Below are 20,885 nucleotides of genomic sequence, written 5' to 3'. Positions count from 1 at the left end.
TGGCCAGTAGGTGTCAGTCTGTCCTCACTGTGATGAGGCGTCCTAGCTCGCCTCCACTCAGGAGCGCAATCAGCAGACCCGGAGGAAAAGGAGCAGCCCAGAGGCGGTGCAGGAGTGAAGGGGTGTGTGCTTTTGGGAGGTGGAAGTGGACGACACGGGGGAAAAAGTGGGGACTAGGAGAACGGTGTATCAAGGCGGGGTGGGGGAGCCAGAAACCCAGGAACCTAAGCCTGGTGTTTGCTGTCTTCCCTGATGGTTCCAGGGTTACACATTAACTCCCATGGGTCTCCAGGGTCACTCAAGGCCCATTCGGTTACTAAGAGATAGCACGATGTAATGTCTTGTGAGCATTTTACCCCCTGCACTCCTTTGCTAACTGGGAAACCAGCTGACTCCAGCCTGAGCCAGTGACCACAGGTTCCCTCCGGTCATTCCACGTAGGCTAGTTTGGGGCGGGGCGGAGACAAAAAATAAACACCCCTTCTCTCCTCGCTTACCTCGCCCATTCAAAAATAGGAACGTTAACACTTAGCTAAGGACCACCTCTTGAATACTGAAGTGTTCTCCCTTAGAGCAGGCATCATGAGGAAGTCAGGATTTAATTCATCCTGGTCGAAACCATAGCAGTGATACTAACCAGCCCATTATTTCTGGACAGAGGCGTAGAACCCTCTCTGATTTTACCCCACCATGACGCTAGAGGTTTTTAGTAGAGGACTGAGTCCCCTTACAGCAGCGTTTTGTGCGGTGTTCTGAGAAGCAGAGAGCACGGTGCTCAGGAGTTGTTATAACCAGGAGACCGCGTCACGTACTCTTCAGGTGAATCAGTTTGTCCAACTGGGGTTTTCCCCGTCCCTCCCTCGGCAAACACCAAACAGCCCCGCTCCCCGCCCCACACAGAGCGGGCTCTGGGTTCTGTTTTGGTGGTTTATCCTTTACGTGTCCATCAAGGAATTCCTTTATCTTTCTGAAGTAGTGCCACTCCTGGACAGCGGGGACCGGATCGATCTTCGCTTTATACTCTCACTAGAACTTTGGAGGGACAATCTTGTTTTTGCCGGGCAACTTAAGTTGGCGCCTCATCGCTCCAGTCTACCTCTGCCCAAGTCACGCGTGTGCAAGGTGACTGGTATGGTGCTGAGCCCTTTGGGACTCGTCAAGAAACCCAAAATGACTATTCTCTGATTTCTCGTTTGAGAAACACGACTTAACCTCCAGGTTGAGTTTATTTACTCAGAGAGAGGCACAGAGCTCAACAGACGCCCCCGATCCACCCGCTCCGCCCTGCAATAGTTTTACTGCTAGTAGGAGGAGCTCCCGGATGGGAGGGTCCGCGCACGCGCCACTCGAGGAGTCCAGAAGCGTAACTGAGAAATGAGATGGAGAAGTACGAGCGGATCCGAGTGGTGGGAAGAGGTGCCTTCGGGTGAGCCAGGGCGCTGGGGAGGAAATGCTAAGGGAAAAAGAAAATAAGCCCCAATTCTGACCAAGAAATCGTGGCCCGGCTGGCTCCGCCCCGAAGCGAGAGCACCACTATGGGATGCCCCGCCCAGGCATCCGGTCCTTAGGTCTAGGCGGGAGGACCCCCGCCCACAGCCAAACCACGCCCACCAGCCCAACCTGTGCCCTTGGGAGATAGTTCCCTGTAGATTGGTTATTCTTTGCTTCAACTGAGATAATGATCCTAAACTGTACAGGTCAGACTGCCCGGAGTTTACAGTTGTGATCAAAACAGGAGAGGTACTTCCCCTTTACGAACATAGCCCATAGGACGTTGATTCAAACAAACAAGGTATTTGTTAAAATAGTTAATGAAGTTTGAGCAGTTAAAAACAGTTAATAAGAGACTGTGCAGCAGGTAGGGTGGTACACGCCTGTCATTTCAGTACTTGGGAGTAGATGTAGGAGCATTGCTGTGAATTCGAGGCCAATCTAGGCTACACAGAGATTGTCTCCAAAAGAAAAGACAAGCAATCTTTAGGTTATCCACTGGGCAGGCCTGAACTACATAGCTAGCCCAAGGCCAGCCTGGGCAACTTAGAAAAAAGAGGGACTGAGGATGAATATCCGTGCTAGAGCTCCTAGCTAGCATACTTGGGTTTTATTTCTTTTTTTTTTTTTTAGATTTATTTATTTATTATATATGAGTACACTGTAGCTGTCTTCAGACACACCAGAAGAGGGCATCAGTTCTCATTACAGATGGTTGTGAGCCACCATGTGGTTGCTGGGATTTGAACTCAGGACCTCTGGAAGAGCAGTCAGTGCTCTTAACCACTGAGCCATCTCTCCAGCCCTCTTTTTTTTTTTTTTTTTTAAGATTTTTTTTTACTTTTTTTTTTTTTTTTTTTTCCGGAGCTGGGGACCGATTAAGATTTTTTTTAAAATTTATTTCACGGATATGGGTACACTATCACTGTCTTCAGACATACCAGAAGAGATCATCAGATTTCATTACAGATGGCTGTGAGCCACCTTGTGGTTGCTGGGATTTAAACTCAGGACCTCTGGAAGAGCAGTCAGTGCTCCATCTCCACTGAGCCATCTCTCCAGCCCCCGGGGTTTAATTTCTAAACCAAAAGGGAATGTAAGGAATCCACCAAGGAAGGTAGCATAGCCCATTGGAAGCTGATTCAAACAAAATGTTGTTAAAACAATTAATGAAGTTTGAGCAGTTATCAACAGCAGCAACTTAAGGAATCCAGGTGAGGTGAAAGCCAAGACTTGAAAAAATGACCTGGGCATGGTGGCACATACCTTTAATTCCAGCACTTTAGGAGGCAGAGGCAGAGGCAGGTGAAAGTCTGAGTTTGAGGCCAGCCTGATCTACAGAGTGAGTTCCAGGACAGCCAGGGCTACACAGAGAAACTATCTTGACAAAACAACACTAGCAACAACAACAGAACAAAAACAAAAGATATGAAGAAATGGGCACCAGGCAGAGTCCTCCTAGCAGATGACGTAGTATTCGCAAAGACCCTCACATGGGAAAAGTGTTAGAGCATTCAGGAAACCGAGAAAAAGACTAGTGTAGCTGGAATGGACTGAGCAAGGGAAGGGATGTGGTTGTCCTGGAGGGCAGGACCAGATTATGATCTTGTAAACTGAAGTAAGAGGTTGAGTTGATTTAAAGGATGAAGGCAAGAGAGTTTTGTTCTTATTTGTGCTAGGGATTGAATTCATGGCATCACAGAGCTGCACCACTAACCAGGGAAGAATTTTAAAACTGAGTGGGGTGTGGTGACCCATACCTGGAATCTCAGCATGAGTGGTGGAGGATAGGAAGTTCAAGGTCTTCAGGTCAATATATGTGCTTGGCAGCAAGTTCAAGGTCAGCCTGGGCTCTCAGAGATTATCCCTGAAAACAAACAAAGCAAGCAAGTGATCTAACCTGACCCGTGTTACAAGGACATTCTCTGGTTGGGGCACAGCAGTAGAGGACCCTGGATTTGAGTGGCAGCTTGGAAAAGGAAACAGAGCTAAGTGTCATTGTGGCTGCTGTGTAGAGGTTAGATCTGGGAGATGGCAGTAAAACGGATGGCTAGGGACATTTTTTTTTTTTTTGGTTCTTTTTTTTTTTTGGAGCTGGGGACCGAACCCAGGGCCTTGTGCTTCCTAGGCAAGCGCTCTACCACTGAGCTAAATCCCCAACCCCTAGGGACATTTTTTTTTAAAGCTTTATTTTTATGCCCATTGGTGTTTTGCTTGCGTGAATGTTTGTGTGAGGGTGTCAGAAGCCCTGGAATTCGAGTTACAGACAGTTGTTAGCTGCCATGTTGGTGCTGGGAATTGAACCTGGGTCCTTTAGAAGAGCAGCCAGTGCTCTAACCACTGAGTCCATGTCTCCAGCCTCCAGGGGACATTTTTTTTAAATAAGACATTCTTGTCATTGCCAAAGGCAACTAAATTATTAATAGCACTGAAGTTTGAGGTCTTTGCACAGAACTCTCTACTCAAAAAAGAATTTCAGAAACCTAGAATCTCAGCTCTCAGAAAGCTGGGGTTAGGGAATTTAAGGTCAATCTGGGAACATAATGAGTTTTCAAGGTCATCCCTTGCTATGTAGTGACACTCTATTTCAAAATTCTGAAACCAGGAGCTGGAAAGACGGTTCAGTGGTTAGAGCACTTGTTCTTGCACATGACTGAGTTCTATTCCAACGATCCACACTGCGGTTCATAACCATATGATACTCCAGTTCCAGGGGATCCAACACCCTCCTCTGGCCTCTGTGGTCACAAACATGTATGCAGGCCAAACATTTTTACATATAAAATAATTTTTTTTCTTTTTCTTTTTTTTCGGAGCTGGGGACCGAACCCAGGGCCTTGCACTTGCTAGGCAAGCGCTCTACCACTGAGCTAAATCCCCAACCCCATAAAATAAATTTTTAAAAATATTTATTTATTACATATAAATACACTGTAGCTGTTGTAAGCCACCATGTGGTTGCTGGGATTTGAACTCAAGACCCCTGAGAGAGCAGTCAGTGCTCTTGACCACTGAGCCATCTCATCTCTCCAGCCCAAAATAAATGTTTTTTAAACTCAAAACCCAAAACAGAACAATTTACAAATAAAATGTACAGATTTATATGTGAAGAAGATATTTAAAAAATAAGATTTTCATTTTACACAGGTCACAAGGAGGTTAAGACAGTTTTTCCTTTTTAAAAACATTTGTTTTTGTTTTATGTGTCTGTGGAAGTCAGAAGAGAATGTTGGATCCTCTGAAACCGGAACTGCCGTGTGGGTGTGGGAACCAAACCCAGGTCCTCTGGAAGAGCAGCCAGTGCTCTTAACTACTGAGCCATCTCCACAGTCCAAGATTTATATTTATTATTTTAATTTTGTGTGTGAGCGAGTGCCACCTGTGGAGGCCATCAGATCCTTTGAAGCTGGAGTTCAGGTGGTTTTGAGCCTACTGAAGTGGATGCAGAGCTGTCTCTCCAGACCATCTTATTCTTGAGACAGGGCCTTGAACTCCAGAACCTCTTTTTACCTTCCACCATGCGCAGCTTAATCATCTAAAGAATATGTGAGGGCCTGGAGACATGGCTCAGCAGTTAAGAGCACTGACTGCTCTTCCAGAGGTCCTGAGTTCAATTCCCAGCAACCACACGGTGGCTCACAACCATCTGTAATGGGATCTGATGCCCTCTTCTGGTGTGTCTGGAGACAGCTATAGTGTATTCACGTACATAAAATAAATAAAATCTTTAAAAAAAAAAAGTCAAAGGATGTGTGTCTCTGGGCCGGAAGCTTAGCTGGCACCTGCTTGGTGCTCTGCGTCCCTAGGATTGTGCACCTGTGCCTTCGAAAGGCTGACCAGAAGCTGGTGATCATCAAGCAGATCCCAGTGGAACAGATGACCAAAGAGGAGAGGCAGGCGGCACAGAATGAGTGCCAGGTGCTCAAACTGCTCAACCACCCCAACGTCATTGAGTACTACGAGAACTTCCTGGAGGACAAGGCCCTCATGATCGCCATGGAATATGCACCAGGTAGGAAGCTTTGCCTCGGCCTAGAGAGGCCTTCCCCCTCCATGACAGCTGGACACCATTAGGTGGCTTCCCTCTGGAATAGACTTGGTTGGAGGCCAGGAGTATAGAGTTCTGGTCCCAATTGTGTGGCCATGACAGGCTCCTTGCCCCCTCTGGTTCTAGTGTCCTGGTCTGGATGCTCTCGGTGTGGTGAAGGCCTGGTCTTGATTAGTTCTCTGGGCCGCAGGTGGCACCCTGGCTGAGTTCATCCAGAAGCGCTGCAACTCCCTGCTGGAGGAGGAGACGATCCTTCACTTCTTTGTGCAGATCCTGCTTGCGCTGCATCATGTGCACACACACCTCATCCTGCATCGGGACCTCAAGACCCAGAACATCCTTCTTGACAAGCACCGCATGGTCGTCAAGATCGGGGACTTTGGCATCTCTAAGATCCTTAGCAGCAAGAGCAAGGCCTACACGGTGCTTAGATGTGCGGGGGACCCTGGAGTCCTGATAGACGAGGCTTGCATTCCTGCCTCTCCTTCTTCTCTCAGTCCTTGCCTCTATGGTCCTGAAGAGGAAACCCCAAGGCCTGCTTTGAGATGCTATCCCCAAATGAGTCTCTGGCCAGAGCCTTCACTCCTCTCTTCCCAGGGCTGTAATACAGGCTTCCCTCCTACAGGTGGTGGGTACTCCATGCTACATCTCCCCTGAGCTATGTGAGGGCAAGCCCTACAACCAGAAGAGTGACATCTGGGCTCTGGGCTGTGTCTTATATGAGCTTGCCAGTCTCAAGAGGGCCTTTGAGGCAGCGGTGAGTATGAACAGCACTGAGGGATTGGAACTTTAGCTCCTTTGCCAGAGCTCTGACCACTTCTGTGTTCCTTCTCTTGTGGCTGGCTGAGTCACGTCAGTCTCTATACCTGCTGGTGAGTTACCCTAGGCCGGGGCCTCTCTTAAAGGACCTGGAGTTTCCAAGGATGTAGCTCAAGCCTCTGTGTCAGACTAGGAAGTTCTGAAAGCAGTGTTAGGCTCTCCTACCATTCTGGTTTTTGTTTTGTTTTGTTTTGTTTTTTAATTTTATGTGTATTAGTACTCTATCTGCATGTACCCCTGCAGGCCAGAAGAGGGCATCAGATCACTTTATTAGATGGTTGTGAGCCACCAAGTGGTTGCTGGGAATTGAACTCAGGACCTCGGAAAAACAGCCAGGCTCTTAACTGCTGAGCCATCTCTTCAGCACCAGCCCCCTCCCTGCCCGTTTTGCCTTTTCTAATGAGACTGCAGTGAGCTGAGGGTAGACCTGTCTTTATTCTGTCATTGGGGGAACTGCATAAGAGCCCAACCCAGTACCTTGGCCATCCCCACATGTATTTTCAGAACTTGCCCGCCCTGGTGCTGAAGATCATGAGCGGCACCTTTGCACCCATCTCTGACCGTTATAGTCCTGAGCTACGCCAGCTTGTCCTGAGTCTGCTCAGCCTGGAACCTGCACAGCGGCCACCCCTCAGCCACATCATGGCTCAGCCCCTCTGCATCCGGGCCCTACTCAACATCCACACCGATGTGGGCAGCGTCCGCATGCGGAGGCCTGTGCAGGGAGATGGGTCTTCGGGGCGGGCACACCGTGGGAACATAGGAGGTTTAGGGATAGCCTTTTTTTTTTTTTTTTTCCTGTGCTGGGGACCGAACCCAGGGCCTTGCGCTTCCTAGGCAAGCTCTCTACCACTGAGCTAAATCCCCAACCCCTGGATTTATTATGTGTACACGTAGGACTGTCAGAGACAGGCCTTGTTCTGAGGCCCCATTGTATTCTGCAGGGCAGAGAAGTGCCTGACCCCAGGAACACCTATGGCCCCGGGCAGCACAGGGAGCAGGGCCACCAGTGCCCGATGCAGGGGTGAGTTCGGGACCAGTGGCTGGAGCTCTCTGGGCTCCCTATCTTCCATTAGTTTAATTGGCTTCAAACTCTGTCCTCACAGGTGTCCCCCGGGGACCTGTGAGACCGGCCATCCCGCCGCCTCTGTCTTCCGTCTACGCTTGGGGTGGTGGCCTTAGCATTCCCCTGAGGTTGCCGATGCCCAACACGGAGGTGGTCCAGGTGGCCGCAGGGCGCACACAGAAGGCTGGCGTTACACGCTCAGGACGCCTCATTCTGTGGGAGGTGAGCTGGTTGGCGGTGGCCTTGGACTGGGGAGGGTGGGTGCCCAGAAGTGGAGTTGGGTCTTCACAAGCTACCCACTCCTCTGCAGGCCCCACCCCTGGGAACTGGAGGCGGCACACTCCTTCCGGGGGCAGTGGAGCTGCCTCAGCCCCAGTTTGTCTCTCGTTTCCTGGAGGGCCAGTCAGGCGTGACCATCAAGCATGTGGCCTGCGGGGACCTGTTCACTGCTTGCTTGACGGGTAAGCTTGTTAGGGGGGTGTTCTGTACAGACAGAAGGAAGCCAGACAGTGCAACGTCTTTCATCTCAAATTGGTCAGTTAATACTTCTCTCTCCTAAAAGTTTACTCTTTCTATCTAGTAGTGGCTGCAATTTGCTGACTTCAGCACCCTTTCCTGGCATAGTAGGCCTGGCCATAAACGTGTTATAGTATCCCCGTTTGATAGATGGGGGAAATAAAGTGCTCACTAGTTCTAAGTTACACACTATAAGGGACCACTTATGTCTGTCGCCCCATCCTGCCCTTCAGTCCCTTTTCTTTCTTTTTTTTTTTTTTTCGGAGCTGGGGACCGAACCCAGGGCCTTGCGCTTGCTAGGCAAGCGCTCTACCACTGAGCTAAATCCCCAACCCCCTTCAGTCCCTTTTCAATATTTCAATATGGCATTCCCTGCCCCCCAACCCCAGTTCTGGAGATTGAACGTAGGACTTCATGTACATGATGGGCAAGCTTTCTACTACTGAGTTACAACAATCTCAAGCTTTTCTTTTTTTAAAAGGCAAGGTCTTGCCAAGTAGTAGTTTTGGTTGGCGTGGAACTTTAGAGATCCGCCCGCTTCTGCCTCCTGGGTGCTGGGACTAAAGACATGCACCACCACACCCACAAGGCTTTACTTTGACTCATTTTGAGGCAGTGTTTCACTAAGTTTGACCAGTCAGACTTGCAATTCTCACTCAAACTGAGTAGCTTTTCAGTAACATGCTGGTGCCACCAATCCAGACATCTGCTCCCAGTTTGATCTCCCTCCTCCAACCTGTAAGTGAAGCACACTACCCGAAATACCCTCTTCCTCTCCTGTCTCTCACTGCCCTCCTCCTCAGACAGAGGCATCATCATGACTTTTGGCAGCGGCAGCAACGGGTGTTTAGGTCACGGCAGCCTGACTGACATCAGCCAGGTGGGTGTTCCTCTCATGTACCCTCTAGAGGGGAAGTGAGAGAAAGGCAGGGAGCCCTCTTCTGAGAGCAGATTGCGGGGAGAGGAGTTCCCAGGAGCCATGTGTCCTAGTAGCTCCCAGGCTACACCAGCTCTGGGTCACATTAGGGGAAGTACAGCAAGCTTCCCGAGTGGCTTCCCACCTGTTGCTGTATCTGCGCACTGTGCGTGCGTGTGGTTAGAGCTAAAGAGCCGGTTACCTTCTGAGAATGAGAATTTGCATCCTCCAACTTCCGGTTGCAGGGGGCGGGGCTCAGACTATGGTAGGGGGCAAGTCCCAGAAACCTCGATGGCCCTTCACTTTTCTCTCTCTCTCACTCTAGCCCACCATTGTAGAGGCCCTGCTGGGGTATGAGATGGTGCAGGTGGCCTGTGGAGCCTCTCATGTGCTGGCCCTGTCCGCAGATGGAGAGTTATTTGCCTGGGGCCGAGGAGATGGCGGTAAGCCCGCTGCTCAGTGCCAGCCTTTAAGGTCCCTCTCACTGCTTTCTCTGTCCTGCTCTGTCCCTTCTCAGACCTATCTTCCTCTCCTGGGCCCATTTTTCCCTTCCTTTTTTTTTTTTCCCTCGAATTCTATTCGTTCATTGGACGAACCATTATCTCATACTTTATTAGTGCTCAGATAAGATGAGTGAGGTGCTGCCACATAGGGTGTCCTTATCTTTTCAGTGCCAGGAATCAGACTTTACACACTGTAAGTACAATGTCTCTCAGTCACCTCTCCCCCTAGTCCACCCAGCTAGGTACTGAAACTGGTGATGTCATAGTTGGTTTCCTGTCCTCGAGTGTAAAGCGCGTGTGTGACGGGGGGAATCTAGAGGACACCAGGGCTGTAGCAAAGATTAACACTGTGGAATTAAGGGGGGCAGCTGTCAGCCTGGGGAGGCAGACGGCATCTGGATTGGAGGTCTCACCTGCAACTTCGTGTCTTGCTTTTGAAAGTGTTAGGAATTTTAATTTATTTAATTGAACTCAGGACCTCTGGTAAGAGCAGTCAGTGCTCTTAAACACTGAGCCATTTCTCCAGCCCCAGTGTTAGGATTTTTTTTTTTTTTTTTTTTTGGTTCTTTTTTTCGGAGCTGGGGACCGAACCCAGGGCCTTGCGCTTCCTAGGCAAGCGCTCTACCACTGAGCTAAATCCCCAACCCCAGGATTTTTTTAAAAAAGTATTTATTTTATTTATATTAGTACACTGTTTCTCTCTTCAGATACACCAGAAGAGGGCATTGGATCTTATTACAGATGGTTGTGAGCCACCATGTGGTTGCTGGGAATTGAACTCAGGACCTCTGAGAAAGCAGTCAGTGCTCTTAACCGCTGAGCCATCTTTCGAGCCTGAGTGTTAGGATTTTAAATTAATTGATTATTATTAATTTTTTTGAGACAGACCCTTGCTGTATAGCTTCAGCTGGCCTGGAAGTCACTCTGTATCCATGGCCTTCTGGGTCAGCATCCTGAGTGCTGTGGATGAGAGGTGAGCTTCATCACACTCAGCTGCTGTTGGAATTATGAGCAGGGTTTTAAATGATTTTGACTAGCAGTGAGGCCTAGGAAAAGCATTTCAGGCAGATAACAGCCTTCACCCATCCTCTTTTCATTCTGGCATTACCATCTCTGAAACTCAAACTAATCCCATTTGTGTCTTGTTCTCGTAGGTAGGCTGGGACTAGGCACCAGGGAGTCCCATAACTGCCCTCAGCAGGTGCCTATGGTCCCAGGACAGGAAGCTCAGAGAGTTGTCTGTGGTATTGACTGTTCCATGATCCTCACCTCACCAGGCAGGGTCCTGGCCTGTGGAAGTAACAGGTGAATGGAAGCATCAAAGTGCTAGGCCTGCCTCCCTGCCCTCCTTGGATGCAAAGTCTTTCAGTTCATATTGCCTTCCTCCTTCCAAGGTTTAGAGCCTTAGGGTTTGTCTCCTGGTGTTGTAGATCCTAGCAATCCCTGTAGTGGGAGAAAGGCAGGCAGCTGATACAAACTTCTGCCCTCTGCCTCCATCCTCAGGTTCAACAAGCTAGGCTTGGACTGCCTGTCCCTGGAGGAGGAGCCTGTTCCCCACCAGCAAGTGGAGGAGGCCCTGAGCTTCACGCCGCTGGGTTCTGCACCTCTGGACCGGGAGACCCTGCTGTGCGTGGACCTTGGCACTGCTCATTCAGCTGCTGTGACTGGTGAGTAGGACCCAGGCATGGGAGGCCTACAGGGGATTTGCCTGGCCTCCTCCAGACATCTGTCCAACTGCCCTTGCCTTTCTTGTCTTTCCATCGTTACAGCTTCCGGGGCCTGCTATACTTTTGGCAGCAATCAGCATGGGCAATTGGGCACCAGTTCCCGCCGGGTCAGCAGGGCACCCTGTCGGGTCCAAGGCCTAGAGGGCATCAAGATGGTGATGGTGGCCTGTGGGGATGCCTTCACTGTGGCCATTGGGGCAGGTGAGGGTGGGCAGGATGAGTGAGGGTGGACCAAGGCAGGACAATGGTGGGTTATACTTGGTACGTTGCTTTTGGAGTTGTCATTGCTGTCCAGCGGTTCAGCTGTTTGCTTAGGTTATGCCCTAACCTTTCTGCCCAATTCTTTCGAATTCTTGGCAGAGGGGGAAGTGTATTCTTGGGGCAAAGGAGCCCGGGGTCGCCTGGGAAGGAGGGATGAGGATGCCGGACTCCCTAGACCAGTGCAGCTGGATGAGACTCATCCTTACACGGTGACATCAGTGTCCTGCTGCCATGGGAACACTCTTTTGGCTGTTCGATGTGAGTTTTCTTTTCCTATTCCACCCACACCATTAGGGTGAACCCAACTCCCCTCTACTCCCTACCCTATCTTCCATAGTTACAGCTCAGATTACCCATCCAAAGCACCCCCACCCCGAAAATGAAAACAGAACCTGTGGGAACTGGGGATTGGACGTGTATAAAGCGCTATGCTTCCTGCCTGAGCGAGGGCTGCTTCATGGCTCTCCACCTCACCTCATGTGACTTCTTTAACACTTCCTGGACCCAGTTGATACTAAAACTCCCCTTTCTGGCCTGGCAGGAGGGTTCTGGCTCCAGGGCTCACTGAAATCAAAGGTGGTTGATGCTTGCTGTAGGCATTGCCTCCAGAAAGGCTGCAGTAGCTTCTCTTTGATACTCTCCAGCAGTCACAGATGAACCAGTTCCCCCCTGAGGCAACAAGATTATCCAAGAGACCACCTCTGAGTGTTCCGAAAAATGCAGGTGCTTGAGGAATGACTGTTTTCAGCGTCGCCCTGGATTGTGTCATCAATGGGGTAGAAAGGCCAGTGACATCTACTCTGTTCCCCCAAGTCCCTGTCCCCGAACTCTTTATCTTACTATCTCCAGGATCCAGTCTGGTAGGAATCAACAGAAGGATGGCCTTCAAAGACTTGACTAAAAAAAGCACCTTCCCTGGGCTGGAGAGATAGCTCAGCAGTTAAGAGCACTGACTGCTCTTCCTGAGGTCCTGAGTTCAAATCCCAGTAACCACATGGTGGCTCACAACCATCTGTAATGAGATCCCGTGCCCTCTTCTGGTGTGTCTGAAGACAGCTACAGTATATGTATATAATACACACACACACACACACACACACACACACACACACACACACATATATATAATAAATCTTAAAAAAAAAAAAAAAGCACCTTCCCCAACCACCCCAGCCCACTTAGAAAGTAAGTCCCTGACAGTGTCCTACTGGAGACTGATGCCATACTTTGGAGTAGGGCAAGCCAGGGCTTGTTTGGACTGGCCATTAGGCCGTCTAATCTCTGCATAGCTTGCAACCGATAGGTTGGAGAGAGTCCCCTTTTCTGTCTTATGCTAAGGCAAGGGTTTGCACAACCTCTGAGGGCACCCCACCCCCACCCCAAACACACACACCTGTCAGGAAGGGAGTGCTGGAGCTATTTTTTGTTTGCTGAGGAGATACTGCTGAAGGTTACCCTCGCCTCAGACCAAACCCGACCAATTTCTCAAAGGTTTGAAAGTAGCACCAATAAAAGTATCAAATGCCTGCTTGGCATATGGTCTCTTCAGGGGTGGGTGGAAGTGGCCGCTAGACACCCCAAGACTGGGTTGGGCCCGACTGTGGTTGCAGGGCAGGGGCCAGGAGGAATGTGGGCGCAGCCTGAGGCCTGAGGTTGGGGCCGAGGTTCCGCTGGCCCAGCGCCCAGCGCAGTTTCCTTGCTCCAGCCCGGTTTACTGGGCTCCTGTTGCCAGGCTTCGCTGCCTAGCACCTGGAAGCTAGGGCCATGGGTCCCAGAGCGGCTCGTGGCGCAGGAGACCTTAAAGTGGCCACTGAAGAGTCAAGTCTTTGTGGTGCGACCTGATAGGCACCATCACAACGCAAGGGGACCCGCTTCTGGAAGGATCTCAGCCACGCTCGCAGTTCCAGCGGGAAAGAGAAGCCTGATTTAACTTTCGAAGCGAGGGCAGAGTCCGGAGTGCGACGGCATTCTAAGGGCTTGTGGAGTGGGCGGGGTGCGCGGGCGGGCTCTAGGACCGTGGGGACGCAGCTCCGCCCCCTCTTCCGGCGGGCGGGGTTGCGGACCCGGGCCGGTCTCGGCCGCCAGTCGGCGCCGCCCGCAGCCGGGAAACGCGGCCCGAGCGAGGCGCGCGGGCTGTGGGGCCGCCGCGTGCCCGGCCCCGCTCGCCCGTGCCCGGCGCCCGCCCGCCATGCCCGGCTTCGACTACAAGTTCCTGGAGAAGCCCAAGCGGCGGCTGCTGTGCCCACTGTGCGGGAAACCCATGCGCGAGCCTGTGCAGGTGTCCACTTGCGGCCACCGCTTCTGCGACACCTGCCTGCAGGAGTTCCTCAGGTGCGACCCGGGGGCGGTGGGCCTCGCCGGCGGTGCAGGGGGTGAGGGCAGTGCATGGGGACCGGCTCAGGCCGGAGACACGTCCCGCCTTTGTCTGCGAGGCCGCCCGGTGACCTCAGGAGTGCCCACCATGATGTCAAGGGGCGGCAGTGACGTCAGGGCCCTGGGGAGGACCTTACGCACCCAAGCGTAGGATCCTGGGTCCTACCTGCCCAGCTCCAGGTAGGAAAAATTGCCTCCCCACGCGCTGGCGAAGGGAGAGACGCCCTTCCTGACCCGTGGCCGGCCCTTCCCCCCCACCTGAGAGCCCAAGCGGCCACAGTCTTGAACTTTGAATCCTTTAGGGAAGGGGAAGGACAAAGCCTCCCTCTCCCGCGCGGCACTCAAGCCTCTGGAGTTTTCACCTGTCCAACCTCTTCTTTTTGTCTCTGCCGTTGAGAGAGCGGCCGCTATTGTTCTCCCATTTCACAGAGATTCAAAAAGAAAGAAAAAAAAGGCTGCGATTTGCCCAGGGTCACACGTTTAAGTCTTAGCTGGGAATCCAGCCCAGGCTGCGTGTGGCCAAGCAGTAGAGTTTGGACTGTGACCTGCAGCTCTCCCCGCCACTTAAGTGGGAACCCTCCCTTGGGGTCTTGAGTACGATGGATGGCTGGTACACCAGCGACCGGGGTTGGTAATGAATGCCCCGTGCCCTCTCAGGATCCAGGTCCTGCCTTGCCGCCTCAGGCATCGGTCACATTTTCTGGGCACCCTGGGCGGTCTTGAGTCTCCTGCCACTGAAGGCTGCGTGTTGGATGGGAAATCGGGGAGTCCCGACGCCTGTGGAGGTCGTGCTCCAGAGCACAAGGAAGGCTGGGTCCGCCGCGGTCCCGCGAGGGGAACTGGCAGGGAAAGCAATGTGGGACTTCTACCTCAGTGCTTCGTGTCCCCACTGCCTTCCGAAGCTCTTGGCTGGCGGAAATCTCAGCAGGCCCTTTGTTTTTTGTTCCTAGCAGCCGCGGGCTCCTGCTCTCACATATGCTCCTGCTCAAGCTGCTGTGGTGCCCCCTCCTCCTTTCTCTTCTCCCTCCTCCCTCTGGCCCTCCTCCCTGCAATGTACACACTTAACTCCTCAACAGACACACGGGTCCATTGTCTTCTCAGCTCCCTTCCTGGCCCTCTGGTTTCCAGATGAGGCCAGCTGAGCCAGCCCCCTCCTCCAGTTGAACCCACCCTTACTGCCTTGGGGAAGGAGCCAGGAGGGGGTCTGTCAGGCCTTGTTCCCTCCTTCACCTCCTTCTCAGTCCCCTCGCGGCTGCTTCTGCCCCTCCTCCTCCCGGAAATCCCCTCTTCCTTTCCCACTGCCCCCTCCCCCCATCCTGTCTTCTCCCCTGGGCTTGGGCCTCCACTGCTCAGCCAGGAGCTGCCTCTGCCTTCTCCCCTCCCCCATGATCGAGTTGTGTTTAGTGGCTTCTGGAGGAAAAGAGGTGATTGAGCAGGCTCTGCGCCCCGCTATCACCCCTACCCTACAAGTTAGGTTGTCCATAGCCTTGGCCAAACCTTTTGTCTTGGCTGGGCCCCAAGCTGCAGAGTTAGCTGCTGCCTGAAGCCTAGGGACTTGCCTTAGTCCCCTTGCTGTCTTTAAAATCACTGGGTCAGCACATTCCAGAAGCGGCCAAGTGGACCCCCCTCCCCTTGGCCCACCCATCTTTCCTGACTCTTGCTGCAGCCGGCTATACTCCGGTGAGCCCTAAAGGGAATGCCTGCCCTATGGGTGCAGTCAAACCTCTTTAGTGCCTAGCGTGTTCTTTGCAGCAGGGACATGGCCGGTAATGTGGGACCAAGGGGAGGTGCTAGGATGGACTGGGCACCTGGGATATGGACTGCCCAGGCTCTGGAAAGTGCTTTTACAACAGGGCTGGCCTGTAGTTTCTGCTTCCGCCTTGAGGCCTGTCTGCCTGCCGCCTACCTGACTCAGTTCTGCCAGGAATGCCGTGCCTGGGGGCTTTCAGTCTTGCTGGGTGAGCTCTTGCCTTGCCTGGGCCGTGGCAGTCATGTGTGACAGGTCTTGTTTGGGTCATTTGGGGCATACTGGCAGGAAGAAGTGTGCCACCAGGCTCTATGGGTGTTAATGTCTGGGTGGAGATGGGAGAAGGGGGCCAGAACAGCTGGCAGGTGTTAGGGTCACCAAGTTTCAGGAGCTTTGCCTGTGGTTAAAGCCTCAGTTACCACAGACAGACATACTCAGGTGCTGCTTCACTAGGAAGCTTCTAATTGGATTTTTGCTCCCTGCCCCCTCTATCTTCTGAATAGGGACATTCTAACCCTTCTCAGAGGCAAGTGGTGAGGGCTGGGTGGGAGTGTGAGGAATAGGTGGGAGGTGACACAGGGCCAGGGGCCTTCCTATTCCTTTCTACTCCTTTAGGAGACACACCCTCAAAGAGGAGAAGGGATAGCGTGAAGTGGCCTCAAGATGACCTGGCACGGTCATGGAGGCTGGGTAGCTCTGGCACTTAACCCAAGCCCATGCCTGTATACCCTTCCATCAGCTTTCAGAATAGCCAATGAAAACCATTCTGGGGGAAGCGGGTGGCAGGCTGCCTGTTTCTTTCAAGTCCAGCTGCTGTTCTGGGGGGAGGGGATACCAGCTGCCACCTGTTGGGAAAGTGTTGCCCAAGGCAGCTCTGTCTGCACTGGACCTAGAATACCACTTGTCTGGTATCCTCGAAAAGTGGGTCCCTTCTGACTTTTGCTTGTCCCTCTGTCTCAGCAATGGCAGGCAAGGGAGGGAAGCTACCCTAGCTGAGGGGGTGAGGCCCAGGGCTTGAGGAGCCTTGACCCTGCCTTCTTCCCTTTCAGTGAAGGAGTCTTCAAATGCCCTGAAGACCAGCTTCCTCTGGACTATGCCAAGGTGAGTCCATACTGCTAGATTGGAAGCCCAGGTACATAGTATATGGGCTAATGCCCTTGTCGGGGACTGGAGCTCTTGCCAGCCAGTAGGCACAGGGCCAGTGTCAACCCAAGCCTCATGATCTTGTGCCCCCACAAAGGTAGCCTGTTCTTTCCCACCAGGCCAGTTTGCAAACGAAGGCTGTGTTTGCCCTGGAGGTGGGGGTGGGGGCAGGCACAATGCCCAGCCTGTAGGGGTGCACAGAGCTGCTCTGTGCCCATAAAAACTGCTCCCTCTTTTTCCTATGGCTAGGGGCCAGGACCCCTCCAGTAAGAGGAAGGAAGCAAAAGGGGGGTTACCTTGCGACTGAGCTGGCTGATGGCCTGCTTCCTTGAAGGGAGCTTGTTCCTATGCAGCCATGTTGGGGGAGGGCTCTAGGTTCCAAGTCAGACTAGATACTGTTTATTATGTCCTTCATCCTAGGGCACAGAGACATAGTCTAAGAGGCCTTTGCTCAAGAAGCTATTACTGGGGCTGGAGAGAGCACCAACTGCTCTTCCAGAGGTCCTGAGTTCAATTCCCAGCAACCACATGGTGACTCACAGCCATCTGTAATGGGAACTGATGCCCTCTTTTGGTGTGTGTGAAGAGAGTAACAATGTACTCACAATAAATAAATACATGTTTAAAAAAGTTATTACTGGCTGACAGGCACAGCCAGCTCAGTTGAGAGTTGGAGTGGTCAGCAACTGTAGCAGGCTCTGATGGATCCTGGCTGCACCTTTCTCTGCCCACAGATCTACCCGGACCCAGAGCTGGAGGTGCAGGTGTTAGGCTTGGCTATACGCTGCATCCACAGTGAGGAGGGCTGCCGCTGGAGCGGGCCACTTCGTCACCTACAGGTGAGGCTCAGGTGGGCAGCGAGGACTAACCCTTATTGGCAGATACTGATTGTCGTCTGTCCCATCAGGGCCACTTGAACACTTGCAGCTTCAATGTAGTCCCCTGCCCGAATCGCTGCCCGGCCAAGCTGAGCCGGCGCGACCTGCCCGCCCACCTGCAGCACGACTGCCCTAAGCGCCGCCTCAAGTGTGAATTCTGTGGTTGTGACTTCAGTGGGGAGGCCTACGAGGTAGATGGACCCCGGCTGACAGTGGAGGGAGGGTGAGGCAACCGGGCACCCAGGCATCCCATCCCCTAACTTATCCCCCTGTGGTGATTTCAGAGTCACGAGGGTGTGTGCCCCCAAGAGAGTGTGTACTGTGAGAACAAGTGTGGTGCCCGCATGATGAGGCGACTGTTGGCCCAGCACGCCACTTCTGAGTGCCCCAAGCGCACCCAGCCCTGTGCCTACTGTACCAAGGAGTTTGTTTATGACACCATCCAGGTGAGGCCCTTGCTGACCTGTAGGTGATGCGACTGGGTACCAAGTAGTCAGGATACTGACGACTCTGCTTCTGTCTCTTGTCCTAGAGCCACCAGTACCAGTGCCCACGCCTGCCTGTTCCCTGCCCCAACCAGTGTGGAGTGGGCACTGTGGCCCGGGAGGACCTGCCCACCCATCTGAAGGATAGCTGCAGCACTGCCTTCGTGCTCTGCCCTTTCAAAGAGTCTGGCTGCAAGCACAGGGTGAGCTGCCCTTCTTTCTCAGTCCCTTTAGCCCTTGAGGTCCTAGACAGAGCATCAGTTTGCTGGCACAGTTGAGGCTTGATGGGCTAGTCAACTCCTGCTTATTCCCAGCACGCTCTGCCACCGTCCTGTTCCTGTGGAACTGGGCGCCTGCTTCCCCTACCTGCTTCTCCTCTCCCTCGGATCTTCCTCTTTTGGTAACTTTTTCCTTCTCCCATGGCCTTGGGTTTTGCCAACAGTGCCCTAAGCTGGCAATGGGACGTCATGTGGAGGAAAGTGTAAAGCCACATCTGGCTATGATGTGCGCCCTGGTGAGCCGGCAGCGGCAAGAGCTGCAGGAGCTGCGCAGAGAGCTGGAGGAGCTATCTGTGGGCAGTGATGGAGTGCTCATCTGGAAGATCGGCAGCTATGGGCGTCGCCTACAGGAGGCCAAGGCCAAGCCTAACCTGGAGTGCTTCAGCCCAGCCTTCTATACACATAAGTACGGTTACAAGCTGCAGGTGTCTGCGTTCCTTAACGGCAATGGCAGTGGGGAGGGTACGCATCTCTCCATCTACATCCGTGTGCTGCCAGGCGCCTTTGACAATCTCCTCGAGTGGCCTTTTGCACGACGGGTCACCTTCTCCCTGTTGGATCAGAGTGACCCAGGTTTGGCTAAGCCACAGCATGTCACGGAGACCTTCCACCCTGATCCAAACTGGAAGAACTTCCAGAAGCCTGGCACTTGGCGAGGTTCCCTGGATGAGAGTTCTCTGGGCTTTGGCTACCCCAAATTCATTTCCCACCAGGACATCCGAAAACGAAATTACGTGCGGGATGATGCAGTTTTCATCCGTGCCTCTGTCGAACTGCCCCGGAAGATCCTCAGCTGAGAGTAGATAGAGCCTTTTGGCTTCAAGTGGGAAGGGAGGTGGGACAGGATCTCAGGCACTGGCTGGAACTGGATTGGGGGCCGGACCTCCTTTCAGCTTCTTTTGCCTAGGTTGTTAGCCCATTCTCCCTACCACCACCACCACCACCCCTACCCCTCAGGTGCCTCCAATTGGTGCTTCAGCCCTGGCCCCTGGGGGGAGCAGGTCTCGGGGTTATCAAGGGCTGGAAATGTGATCCCAGGGCCTGTCTCCCCTCCTGGGCAGGGCGGACATGCCTTGGTGCCAGCCACGTTCTACCTGGACTGAGGTGCCTGCTCAGGTGCTATATCCCAAGAGCCATAGTGGGGGTGGGAGGTATTGGCAACGGGAGGGGTAGGTATAAGAATCTGCCTTGAGATTACCTTCTCTTTCCATTCACCCAGTGGCGCCCTCTCTGGTTATTTATTTCTCTAGTGCTAGGAGGGCACAGCAGGGGAACTCTGATTTTTAATAAATCCTGAATTGTATTTATTAACTTGATTCCAGCTTGTCTCCTCCAAGTAGGTAGGGCTCTGGGAGGCTGGGCCCAACAGGAGGGGAGGGGTTGAATGCTGCTTGCAGCTGTACATCTCTGGTGGACGATGTGGGAATTGCAGGAAACTTTGTGGGAGCATCACCTGCCCTCTGGTGGTTCAATAGATAGGTGCAGGAAGGAAGCACTTAAGCTGGCATCCCCAGTCAGTACCTCACCAAAGACAAGTGCTCTGCTTGGGCAGGTCTCTCTCTGTCAGGAATTACCATGTGCATATATGTGTGTAGGCCAAAGATCGACATCAGGTGCCTTCCCCAGTTACACTCCCACCTTTTTTGAGACAGATCAAAAAATCCTGGAGTTCGCTGATTCCACAAGACTAGATGGCCCGTGAGCTCCAATGATCTTCCTTTGCTGATCCAGCAGCCTGGGGTTACAGGTGTGCATTAACATATCCAGTGTTGGGGTTGGGGATTTGGCTCAGTGGCAGAGCGCTTGCCTAGGAAGCGCAAGGCCCTGGGTTCAGTCCCCAGCTCCGGAAAAAAAAAAAAGAACCAAAAAAAAAAAAAAAAAAAAACATATCCAGTGTTTCACTCCGAGGCCATCTCTACAGCCCGAGGGTTTGTGGCCAAGAGTCAAGTGAAGTAAGAGTTAATGAGGCTGCATGTGCCTGAGAGATTAAGGACTGACTGACTGTTAGTCTGTACTCCAGGAGGAAAAGGGGCATTTAAGATGTACAAAGCACTTAAGATTTTCTCACTTGTGATTTCATTTGCTTTTTGTGCAGTGATGAATGGTTGCCTCTGACTGCATAAGTTTCACCAGTCAACTAAGAATAGAAACAAATTGACTCCTTCAGTTAGTTTGGGGCAGGACCTGGATTTCTTTGGGTTTCCCCCCCACCTGGTGCATGCCAGATTTGACTACATGCTCAAACCCTGAATTCTTCACCTATAGGCATATAGTTCCCACTAATTTTGGCAATAAATGTAGGCTTGCTTTTGGCAAGTTTCTTAAATTGTGGGGTTAACTACACTTATTAATGGTAAAATGAATTCTGTTCAACTAGTGGTCTTGGAAAGTAATCATGACAGGAGCTCATTAATGTCCAGTGTCTTTCTCTTATGGCCCAGCACTGGGAAGGAAGGAGAGTGGAAAGGAAGGTGTGCTGTGTGGAGGCAAGTGAAGAGTCTTAAGGGAAAGAGGTCACTAGGTCAGCTGCTTAGCTCACATTAGCCTGGTATTCTCACTATCCATCCAACATCATGGGACCTTAGCTGAGAAAGCCAAAATGATTCCCCACCATACAAAGCAATATGGTAGACA

General features: G+C 52.2%; 2 protein-coding genes and 1 long non-coding RNA gene across 11 annotated transcripts; 2 read left to right on the top strand and 1 right to left on the bottom strand.

Moving 5' to 3' along the window:
- Positions 1 to 1,185: 1,185 nt before the first annotated feature.
- Positions 1,186 to 3,358, bottom strand: LOC148002983 (uncharacterized). The gene is made up of 2 exons (XR_015631840.1): positions 3,252 to 3,358; positions 1,186 to 1,453 (listed from the first exon to the last, which is right to left on the bottom strand). It is a non-coding gene; the product is annotated as an uncharacterized LOC148002983 (long non-coding RNA).
- On the top strand, positions 1,320 to 12,874 carry Nek8 (NIMA-related kinase 8). Of its 7 annotated transcripts, none has more exon segments than NM_001105804.2 (15): positions 1,320 to 1,426; positions 5,298 to 5,503; positions 5,730 to 5,962; positions 6,165 to 6,296; positions 6,863 to 7,071; positions 7,303 to 7,382; positions 7,465 to 7,646; positions 7,735 to 7,885; positions 8,744 to 8,820; positions 9,182 to 9,299; positions 10,514 to 10,664; positions 10,863 to 11,026; positions 11,129 to 11,287; positions 11,447 to 11,605; positions 11,992 to 12,498. In NM_001105804.2, coding segments are annotated over 15 exon segments (2,097 nt in total). In that variant the 5' UTR covers positions 1,320 to 1,379; the 3' UTR covers positions 12,021 to 12,498.
- A 556-nt stretch (positions 12,875 to 13,430) lies between these two features.
- Traf4 (Tnf receptor associated factor 4) lies at positions 13,431 to 19,572 on the top strand. 3 transcript variants are annotated; one of them, XM_087571957.1, is made up of 7 exons: positions 13,431 to 13,900; positions 16,517 to 16,568; positions 17,345 to 17,449; positions 17,518 to 17,679; positions 17,773 to 17,934; positions 18,021 to 18,176; positions 18,416 to 19,572. In XM_087571957.1, exons 5-7 carry the CDS (start codon positions 17,833 to 17,835, stop codon positions 19,046 to 19,048), a joined length of 891 nt encoding a protein of 296 aa, XP_087428083.1. In that variant the 5' UTR covers positions 13,431 to 13,900; positions 16,517 to 16,568; positions 17,345 to 17,449; positions 17,518 to 17,679; positions 17,773 to 17,832; the 3' UTR covers positions 19,049 to 19,572.
- Positions 19,573 to 20,885: the final 1,313 nt, after the last annotated feature.

Source organism: Rattus norvegicus, chromosome 10 (genome assembly GCF_021556685.1).
Source record: "Rattus norvegicus strain SHRSP/BbbUtx chromosome 10, alternate assembly SHRSP_T2T, whole genome shotgun sequence".
In the NCBI taxonomy this organism is placed as follows: domain Eukaryota; kingdom Metazoa; phylum Chordata; class Mammalia; order Rodentia; family Muridae; genus Rattus; species Rattus norvegicus.
This window is presented reverse-complemented; position numbering and strand designations above follow the sequence as displayed.